Source organism: Sphaeroforma arctica (genome assembly GCF_001186125.1).
Source record: "Sphaeroforma arctica JP610 unplaced genomic scaffold supercont1.1273, whole genome shotgun sequence".
Classification (NCBI taxonomy): Eukaryota; class Ichthyosporea; order Ichthyophonida; genus Sphaeroforma; species Sphaeroforma arctica.
Window position 1 is genome coordinate 3436 of NW_014039285.1, and position 11773 is coordinate 15208.

Below are 11773 nucleotides of genomic sequence, written 5' to 3' on the forward strand. Positions count from 1 at the left end.
TAGTTACATTCACACCTAATTTAGGCTAGCGATCACTTAGCTGAGGGGCACGTGTTAGAGTGGTGTCTTGGCCGCTGGCATGAATGACAGACAGGACACATTTTATGGGCAGGTAGGAACACCCTGGCTAGAAGACCTAGTGTCATACGTTGGTCGGTTGTCATTGGACTGCCGACACGGATGTACATAGAAGTTGTTATCACGTTTTTAATATTAGTAGTCATGTGAACGTTCTTTTTGGTATCTATCATTTGGGCATCACGACGATAGTCATCTGACCCCCTACCTCTGTAGCGGTCATATGATCTCCCACGATCATGGTCTCGCTCACAAGACTGACTGCGGTCGCTGAACGAACCTGAATATCCCCGAAACATGATGCGCGTGTCTCTGTCCCTACTTCACGTTGGCCAGTGGGATAGTCATCTACCGTAGTGAACACAAGCTTACCCACATCCGCTGCTAACTTTATAGGACCATAGTCATCCATTGCCTGGATCAGTGATGCTTTCTGGAGATTTATGAATAATTCTTCAAGACTATCAATCAATTTATCTGAATTTTTGTGCTATACATTAGGGTGTGACTTGCGTACCGCAATATCTAGTGTGCACACAGAAAGCAAGGCCTGATGCAAATCTGCACAAATATATTGTCAGGGAGCCGCTAGATCAGCTAATTCCGTGCTGGAGTTGTCATCTCTAGAGGTCGTGAGTCGCGGACGGTTCAAAAACGCGAACGTTGGGGTTTGCTCTGGATGTTATCTATAAGAGCAGTCAGGTACCAACACTCACGTTCATGAAGGTGTATGTACTTATGCTCCGTGCCGAGCTTAGGCGCCAGTATCCCTTTGCTGAGTACACGAAGTCATCATATCGTCATATGGACCCATCCACATGGGTCTTTGTATCACACTGACTTCTGAGCCGTCAGCTTAGCCCAGGGAGGGTACAAAAACTGCCCCCACATAGGAAGTAGCTTATGAGACTCTAAATATGTTGCTTTCAACCGCTGTTCGATCTGATTCAAATCCGGGTATGATCATTAACACCAAATACTAACTCATCACGAGCGCGATGTTGACAATGCATTGTAAATTCCTAATAAATGTCTTTGTTCTGCTGTAATAGTTAGCAGAGGCATGGTGTTGCACCGTAGAGCTAAAAAAAGGCAGCCGCCCCTGGCGGCGGACCCATTGGTCTGGTGGCATTCGTTGGCCATGAGGGGTGAGCATATATGTCTGTACACACTCGCTTGTTCCTATTCGCCTGGTCTCTGTTGTCCTGATGCCTATCATCCACCACAAAGCGCTTAGGTACCTAATCGATGATCAATAGGTGGGCCTTGTGGTGCGAAAAGGCTTAATTAAAACGAGTCTTGCACACTGATTCCTTCCGCAGCCAATATCGGCATACCCTTGCCCATGTTCTGACGGTTAAGTTGTGTTGCGATCTCTTAAAAGACTTCAGCATGTAGCCGATAATGATGGCCAGCACACCATAGTATGCAAAATCAGAGATAAACAATAATTTACACCGTGCAGCCGTCGGTGAGGGCGTGTTCAGAATCGGGGCCTCTTCTGACACTTGCGTACTATTCTCTCGTTTGGTCAAGTGGCCCGACAACCCATAAATAACAATAAGATACTGGGTGATTTCTTCCACTGTCGTGTCGGACCCAAGTTTAGCTAATACTGCTAGATAAATTAGTGTGTCAAGACACTTCATAAAGTGATCAATCTGTGCGGCATCAGTAGTGAGTTTTGTGTTCTCTTTTGCCGCAAACTTGTATAAATCCAAATTTTCATGTGGGTAGATATCGATCGTTGTAAACCGCTGGTGCCTGGGCTTGCCCGGAGGTATATACTTCCTGAAATTGGACCAATGTTCGTTTAGAAAGTAGTTATAAAATATAGGTATTTCAATAAAAGATAGCTTAACCCGCTGGCAATATTGGATTTTTAGATCAGAAACTCTGGCTAGGTAGTAGTCTCATTAGTTGGACCTTAGTTGTAGTAGACTATACACTGATGTTCGCTACCTAAACTACTAGTGTACAAAAGAACCCTACTATGGCTCGGTTCTCAATATAAGACTCAAGTTGGTCCATCTCAGGTTCAGGCCCATGTGTCCTTGGTCTGGATTTTGGACCTCCGGACTTCGGACAGCTCCTTGTGTTGACCTTACTCTCGGAATAAAGAATCCAAATATAGAGAACAGGACAGTCGCGAAGCATAAGAGCAGGTACAGGCGTTAGTCCTGTTCAGCATCGTGTCAGTCTCATATAGTGTCGGTACTACATGTGCATTTTCATGCTAAAAAAAAAGTGCAAGCAAACATCACCGTTTCGGTGTTAATATTTTAAAGAACTTAAATATTGATATCAAGAGAAAACTACTAGTCCATAATTAACAAGTAATTCGACAAATTGTTGAACAAACAGTACAGATTTAAAGCTTATGCAACGGACAATAAACGTACAGCACATTGGTCTACTGCATAGAACATTCAACTAAAGTTTAGTTCAATATGCTGTCTCTGCTTTGCCGCTATACCAGTTTGGGTGATTTGGACAGTACTTCCCAGCCTCTTGTACTACACTATATATACTGGATTTGTGACTATATATAAACACAAATTATCCAAAATTATATATTTACTACTAAACAAATATGCGTTTCGAAAAATGTTTAATACTAAAACAAAATTTAGTTTGACAAACGGCTTTGACTTTCTTTCCCTTGTAGTCATTTGGTCATTACAGAATATCAAATGCAAATCAAATAGTTGAATGTAGCTTCAAAGCGTATTCTAGGTCGCTATCGGATATTAATGTAAAATCGAGCTACGGACAAAAGTGGACGGAATAGATCAGACAGAGACCAAAATTCCAGCTTTGGGATCTTTTTAATATAAATCTGGAGGGGTTTTATATTTCGACCCCTAAATTGCCGGAGTCGAGTTTGAAAATCGACGATTCCACTTCCCTAGATTACGTTGTTCAAGTGAATGATAGTGTACGTTTATTCTATAAAATCGTTTGTACTGGTTTTGCTCAAAGTAGTCAATCGGTTGAAGTATATATTTGTTGAAGTCACCAGAAGTCAACCGGACAATTGGGCGTTAACATGATAAGGGGTTGTACAGAGAAACATCGAAATCCCGAACCACAACTATTGTTACAGTATTTATATGATAGACACAAAGCCGAGCATCGCGACACCAGCATTATTCACAGCACAATACTATTTCGAACTAGATAAAACCCCCGATTACATCGGAGCGTGTGCAAGGTCGCCAGATCGTTCGATACATGCACGTTCTCACATCTCAGACGTAATATTATCACAACAAAAGCAACTTCTCGATTACGTAGTGCCCTTTTAATGACTAAAATAATCCTACGTAGCAACGGCCGTCCCCACATCTAATTCCACACCTCTGTCGGCACTGGTATTTACATCTGACGACGCGTCTACAGATACATCCTGATTTGAAGACTTGCTCGGCGATATGCACACATTTGTCATATCATCCTGGATATCCTCTCTCACTGTTGTCGCATCGCTGTGAACGGGTGTCTCCGTTGCTACCTGCAATGTGCTTGCTATCTCTCCGCCTGCATTCACATCAGAGGCCTCGGCATGCAACGCTTTATGATCCGAACTCTCAGTACCACTGTTACCAACAGTCTGGTCTACTGCGCCATCTTGCGTTCTACTCTCCTCCTCCTCTTCTTTATCGAGATCCTCTTGTTCCTGTTTAACCATGGGCGTATCATCTCTTGCAATAACCTCGTTATCCTTCGCATTTGTCTGAAGCTGTTCATTCGAAGAGATTTTGTCAGAATCCGTTACTTTCCCTTCTTCTTTTTCAGGGGAGCCCACCCGCACGTCCACGAAACCATTGGTGCTCTCCACTCCTTTATTATCGGCACTCGGGACATCTGCCTGGTCCGCAGATGGCGGTGGTTGTGCGACTATCTCAGCGAAAGTAGCTTCATTATCCTTGCTAGCAGGTGATACTGGTTGAGCAATGTGCGTTCGCACATCCTTCCCTGGCGACCGAGTTTTAGTGTCGGCGTGTGTATCGCCATTCACGAAGCCGCTCTCCTCCTCGTCGCTATCGCCACCATCTCCATCAGAATCAAACAGACCCCCCGCAAACGCCGACTTTAACGGCCTGCGCTTCATCATCGGCTCAGGGCTGGGTGTGGCACGGTCCTCTTGTACACCATTCTCCGCTTGTATAGGTGCACCCTGACCCCCTGGGCGTGTCCATGTGTGCTGGCCCCCGTCTGTATGCGCATGCGACCCGCGGCCATCTCCCTGCCCAGAACCCACAGCCACCAGGGCCGGCTCTAGGTCGGAATTGGACAGGGCAGGACTTAACCGGGCGTTCCCATTGCGACTGATTGCGTTCGTGCCCTTGCCCTGACCCTGGCCGCTACCACTGCCAGCACCTCTATCTTCATTGAGGGACTGTTCCTGCTCCTTTGATATATCAATCGCTCTCTGTACATCGGCAGCCTCGCGTTTGTTTGTGACGGGGGGTATACTGCTAGTCCGCTTGATGGACCCGGATGACTCAGCTGAGGACCGGTACAAATGTGTACAAACAAGGCACATAGATTAGTCACTATCGAAACATATTGAAAGGTACTAGATACAGCAAAGTATCTAACAAAAACAACAAAGCAATTGGGAGCATCGAATATACAATCAATCGATAACACGCAGTATCGATAGGCAAACTAACTCAACATATACAAAAACCTCGGTGAAGAAGTACCTCTGCTGGTGAAGTACTTCTACGCTAAAAAAATTGGGTATCATGAGGTAAGTAAAGTGAAGCACGATAACGCCTACGCTACTAAGCGCTGATCAAATTCTGCTTTGTTGACCGTAGTATTGTCTCGTGAGAGAGTTCGTGGCACTTTGTCGGACGACCAGTGCTATCTCCGCCGGAGCACACATTAGATAGCTACATGAGATTGCAATGTACATGTACAACAAACAGACACAAACACATACCAAACCCAACAAACAAATAGTCATTCTACACAGTCGGGGACCACGAACCACAATGGGCAACCCGTAAATAGCCAAACTAGACTGACAAGCCACACTCATCGAGATCACACAATCGCCGGCACAGATTGGCACATATCTCAGCCAACACACCTTCGTTGCTCGCGTCTTTCCCTTTACTTGCAGCGCGTTTCGATAGGCGTTTACGGGAAAGTTCGGTCTCTGGAAATTTGAAGAGCTGTACATTGTTTTCGGTGCTTAAGCCCATCAGACACCGCGCCTCTTCATCCCATTGCATACTCGTTACGGGCAATACGTATCTGTCAATGGTTGGTGCCAGGCTGTTTGGTGGTGGATAAGGATTGTTGGGGTTTTAGGGGGTTGATACAAATATGGGTGTGTGGGTGGCGGGGGAGGGAGGGAAAGATAGAGTCTCGATGATGGTTATAGCTAGACGTACAGATGAGTCTGTGAGAACACCCGAGACTCAAACGAAGGCAATTAATGAGATCCCATTCAGGTGCTTGTAGGAGCATGGACATTGTAAAAGTGGTCCCTAACGCACGACCATTAGATGCCTCTACCTACAGCTCATGACCTTCAAGGAGATATACAACCTATGCAGGAGAAGTAGCAAGGCAAACAGAATGGCTGAGTATGATGTAGCTTGTACAAGTCCACGTGAGTTTGTTCAACGGCACACACAGCGCTGAGCACAATGGCGAAGGCCATACTCCTGAGACGTACTTTCCGGCAGACAAGTGTTGTACAAACACAAAGCATCAAGCAGACTCTGCGCGGAAAGGGGTGCTTTAAATGCACATCTGAATCACACCGCGCCTTACCACCACAACGGCAGTGTTTAGTGTTTAACATACACCTCCAACCCCAAACACGTACGAACCCCTGGCAAAACACACGCACAAGGCCCACACGACCACATACTCTTCCGGGGCAAGTTCCGGCGCACACGTTTTGCACAGATACACAGGCAGCTCAAAGCCGCCACGCGGAAACGGTTTCTTCAAGGGCACACACGAACCACACAATGCCATGCCACACCGACGGCAGTGGTGCTGGCGGGCTGTGCTCGGGGGAAACGCCATCACCCAAAAGAAGGACTTGCCACACAGCTGACACGTGTCACTGTCTGACCACTCGTGCGCCTGAGAAGGAGATGGGAGGCGGATATGAGAAGTCTGAGGGTATATATGTATGTAAAACGGGTTACGGATAGAGGCTTCTGAGTGTATGTATGTATGTATGAATGAAGGAAGACGGATATGAGAAGTCTGAGGGTATATATGTATGTAATACGGGTGATGGATAAGGGCTTCTGAGTGTATGTATGCATATATGTATGACGGGGGACGGATTAGAGACTCAGAGGGTATATGAGTGACTATGACATAGATTGATTGGTATGTGCCTAGCTGTGCACGTGGGTATATACAGACGAGCATGCGTAGGTAATTTTGCTGATAAGGTACCACAATACACCACTGTACACAGACAATCAGCAATAGATTAACACAGCCATACTGTAGGACACCTATAAAATCATTAGCACAGCACTGTACACGCAGGTGTCTACCTCTACGCTTACGCATCTCTTACCGGTCGACGGTCACGGCCCATATCCCACACCACAAGCGAATGACTGTCGTCCAGAGACAGCAGCTCATCTTCGTCTTCGAGATAGCACAGCGACCGCACAGGCGTAAGATGGGCATTGAGCTCGTAGCTGACTCCCTGGGTAATTGGTCATAGTGATAGTGTGTGTATGCACAAGGGGGTGTGCTGTGTGTGTATGCATGAGGGTGTGTGTTGTGTGGGTGAGCGTATGTTTACAGATGATAACAATAATAAGAGTACCTGAAAAAGTTGGTATGTTGGTATGTATGTACATAAGAAAATACACAGGCAGCTCGTCTTCTTCGTCGAGATAGCACAGCGACCGCACCGGGTTTTAAGAGTTTAGGGGGTTCAATCCTAAACCTAAATTGAGCATTCAGTTCATAACAGACTAGGCAGAGGAAGTCTAATACACTCTTATTTTCTTTCGTCCTCATCACTCGCAACGATACTTTCATCATATCGAATACTTTCCTATGAGCTAATGAGTGAGGAAGCTCTCTGCTCGTAAATAGAAAATGCACCAGTGGGTACCGAGAAAACACGCGTTTGAAGCGATTTGATTGGCGCTGTACTAAACTTACGTTTTTACCGGCGATGTCCCAGACCACTATGCGAGAGTCTTCGCTGGCAGAGCACAGCCAACCCTTCGTCTCTAACCACAGCAATCGAGTGACAACTACAAAAATGGGAATTAATTGAAATAGCTGAATTGATAATAAATAATCAATAAACGGAATTGAGAGCCACAGATAGGCGGAATGATTGGATGTATCATAAATAATAAATAAACGGCAATAAATGCCACAGATATGCGAAATAATTGGATAGATCAGAAATGAAATATAAACAAACTAAATGCTTGTGAATGCACTATAAATATACTGACTGTCTGGCAATTGAATGCCCTAAAAATGAAAGCCCAAGATTTAGACGAGATACTTGTATCCGAACTATATATATAACTACATCCACCTGAACAAAATATAGAACTACATTCACCTGAACAGAATATATAACCACATTCACCTGAAGCCCTCCATGGTCGACTATCTACTTCTGTTTATTGATAGTATGACAACTTTTCATGATACCATAAAATTCAGTACTACGTAATGGACTATTGTTACTATGGTATAAGTGTTATATATACAGCAGTCTAGTCATCTGGCATTGATAGTATGAGAAATTTTCATGATACATAAAACTCAGTACTACGTATTGGACTACTGCTACTTTGATATAAGTACAGTCTACAGTCATCTGGCATTGATATCATAAGTGATTTTCACGAATATATATATAATTCAGTACTACGTATTGGACTACTGACACTATGATATAGATACTATATATACAGCAGTTTAGGGACCTCTGACACTGAACTTACACCTGCAGCTGTTGATAATGCGCGTAATTTGCGACCTCGAGACGGTTTACAATGCCGATTAAAATATAAACACGTATTGTGTACATCTATCCGAACAAATTGTCATGTGTCATATGCTTCGTTCTAGCCAAAGTAACCAATATCTCGATAGTTTACAACAACATACCGTGATAAAAACCGAACAATTATACTACAGATACGAAAACAATAATAGACATACTCTCAGCGGATGCAGCATTCGATCGTGCCCATTTCCAAGTGTGCACAGAATAAAATAAACCAAACGAAAAATACCTGTAGCATGTCCTTTAAGCACATGCACCTCCCTCAAATCGCCTTGTTTGGACACAGACAGCAAGTGTATTTGGCCCGTCGCCACTCCCACAAATACAACCTGCGCGATGCAAGTGTATGAGAACGAGACTTCAGTAGGTTCGGTACCTTACACCGTCTATACATGTACCTTCAGTAAAATCGATACAATTAGTGTCCATTCATGTATGCATAAATACGAGTTGGTACGGATACACACAGAAAGGGAAAAGAAAAACAAATATCATGCGTGTAAATAAGTACCAACCAGCAATAGTTTACAGAGGCGCTTGTTTTAACTAAACTTTCCGTGACAAATAGAAAGAGAAGCCGATTGCAAAGCCGGCGTAATAGTAGCTAATACATACACCGTTCGCACCCATAGTCTACCAGAGCCAATTTGACACTGAACATATCATACTTACACGCGGGCGAAGAGAGTATGTGATTGTGCGCCAATCAGACTTTCAATTTAACGTTTTAATCGTGCGTGTGACAACACGTTTTGGTATCCGGTAGGTAGAATGCCTGTATCACATACGAAGGACTGCCGCTTAAGAACATGATAGATGCGTGGAGAGGGTAGAGAGCCCAAAGTACATAGGAAGTTCGGCACTAGAACGAGCTGAGTATAACCCAACTGGAACTAGAAGAAGAGTTGTGGGCACGGTGTATAGTTTTCACGATCGATGACAGGGCAATGTGCATGGGCACAGACACAAGTTAGGTTCAAGAAGATACACACAAGATTGGAAAGGAGAATATAACAACAAAGACATGTGATGTACTCGTGAGTCGTTATAGGTATACATACACCTCCTACCCCAATATATATATATATATATATATAGATATTGATAGATGTATGGATGGATGGATGGATGGATGGATGGATGGATGAATGGATGGATGGATGAATGGATGGATGGATGGATGGATGGATGGATCGACGGATAGACAGATAGATAGATATATATTTATATATATACGTAATATCCAGATTGCCAGGATGACTACGTGTAATGATTAATATTCTTGTATCCGCTCAAGCGAAAGCCCCGTACAATAGGAGAAGTGAACCAAACAGGCCACACTTACAGCTAGCACACCTCAACGATTTCGTCTAAACACATTGACATACACTCATATGTTTAAATAAAATCCTTGCCGCTTATACAATACTTTCTAAGTCTTGGTACATATACAGTGCTGTATACCATACTCTTGACATACATTCGAAAATACAATACGTGATATACACAGCTATACATTCAATACTCATTCATAAATTTAATACTCTCTATACTCAGCTAAACATATATCACACATTCATAAATTTAGTACTCTATACAGAGCTTGACATACATCACACATTCAAAAATTTAATACTCTGAACACAGCACTCTGAACACAGCACTACATACATTGCTTTTGGGGCAGTACTGTACACACATGGCCCAGTCCGCGAATGTGTAGGACGACAGTATCTCCATTGTTTCCAACCGGCGCACCACAAGTGTTCTGTGGTAAAGATAAGGCCATTTTGAGGACATCTACAATAGTTTGATATTGCTTTCGAATTAGTGTCAATCCCGAGCGATCTCTCAAGTCGGTCACATGCTGATCTGAATGTACATACCAGCTGTATAGGATTGAATCAGTACGACGACTGGTACTGGGTGAGGATATGCTTTAAGAATCTCTACAACCCTAAAACACACCTGTGTAGAGATAATTCGACAAACAATACCTATCACGCGATGTCGTCATGATGAAGTTCTGCTGCGCACTGACCATGATGTCTGTCACTCTATCGGTCTGATCTGTAACGTGGGTTGGATGCAATGAAACTGAGCTCGCGCTGATGCCTTGCCAAGGGATGCGAGTGTTTTCTGTCAATGTATGAGTGTGTAGTGTGCGGATTCAAGTATTTAATATATATATATATATACATACAGTATAATATAAACATAAATAATACAAATGGGTAAAGTAAGTAGAAAAAGTAAGATACGTTAATACACACACACACACACACACACACACACACATATATATATATATATATAAATTATGATAAGAATGTCAATAATAATGATGTTGATAATGAAAATAATAAGAATGACAATTATTGTAACGATACACGCGTTCTTTACAACAGAAAACCGTACATCTCGGATGTGTTATTTTATCTCTATCTTCTCACAAGCAAGAGCTTTGTCATCGACAAAGTGAGATGTCTCTAATCTTCCACTTACTAACACGATAAGTTCTTTCCAAATAAATAAATAATTTCGAACACATTTGTAAGGCAACATACTTTATGCCAAGATACAAACAATAATTTGTACCACCACAACGAACATACATTGTCAAACAACTGCGAAAGGCAGGCGCATGATTTGTTCCTGCACGTACAAGGATTGGCACAAGCACATCAACTGGCAACATACTTTCATACGTCTTGATGTGCTCTATTGTTGAGCAATCCTTGATACGGTACTTATTCACATTGCCGTTGTAGAAACCTGCAAACAGTGTGCTCGAGGTGTAGTCGAAGCCCAGTTTAGAGATGGATCGGCGGACTCCTCTGCGGAAAACCACTTCATATAAGGCACCTGGCGAGACAAACAGAGAAGAAAGGAATGAATGAGAGTGAAGGTCGCGTGCGACACGGATACACAACAGTACGTGAATTCATAGATGTCTTTGATTTGAACAGGGATGTACTAGTACATACATATAGAAGTATATATATAAAAATATATAAATATAGATATACATATGGATATGAACATAAATATATATCGAAATAGCAATAGAAACATAAGTACACAAATATGGATATAGTTATTGATATAGATATGAAAATGAATTTAAATACAAATGCAAATAAGGAGCATTTCACAATACTGGGATTGTATCACGTTGTGCGATGGAAATGTGGATTTTTAGGGATGAAATTCCAGTCAAATGACCGTAAAATTACGGTGAAAATTGGTGATTTTCAAACCCAAAATCGCTTTGAATCTCACAAATATTTGTCATTGGGCGCATACGGACTCATCCATTGGCACAGACAATTGACTCTAACCACGCCACTACCCAATCCAACCACCATTCTTCAAAATGTCACTCGAAAGGTTCACATTTCAGCTGCGTGGCGTATATGATCTACAGGAACATCGACGAGACTCCATTACTCTGGACACTAATACAAGCATCGACACCTTCACATGCACACTATGTAAGCATCATGCACTCACCACCTTTTTTTAAGCCGTATCATCAATCGCTTTCGCAATATATATTTATGTATATATGTATGTATGAATGTCTATGTGTATGTTCACATGTCTGTAAGTATGTATGTATGAACATTTGTCCGTATATATATATATATATCT

General features: G+C 42.8%; 2 protein-coding genes across 2 annotated transcripts; both read right to left on the reverse strand.

Annotated features, from left to right (window-relative positions):
- Positions 1 to 247: 247 nt before the first annotated feature.
- Positions 248 to 490, reverse strand: SARC_10501 (hypothetical protein; the record flags this gene model as incomplete). The annotated part of the gene is made up of 1 exon (XM_014295453.1): positions 248 to 490. The coding sequence occupies one exon, from the start codon at positions 488 to 490 to the stop codon at positions 248 to 250; it is 243 nt and encodes an 80-aa protein (XP_014150928.1).
- A 2910-nt stretch (positions 491 to 3400) lies between these two features.
- SARC_10502 (hypothetical protein) lies at positions 3401 to 6195 on the reverse strand (the record flags this gene model as incomplete). Its single annotated transcript, XM_014295454.1, has 3 exons — positions 3401 to 4590; positions 5183 to 5370; positions 5975 to 6195. Coding segments are annotated over 3 exons (1599 nt in total), but the record flags the coding sequence as incomplete, so codon positions are not given.
- Between the last annotated feature and the right edge of the window lie 5578 nt (positions 6196 to 11773).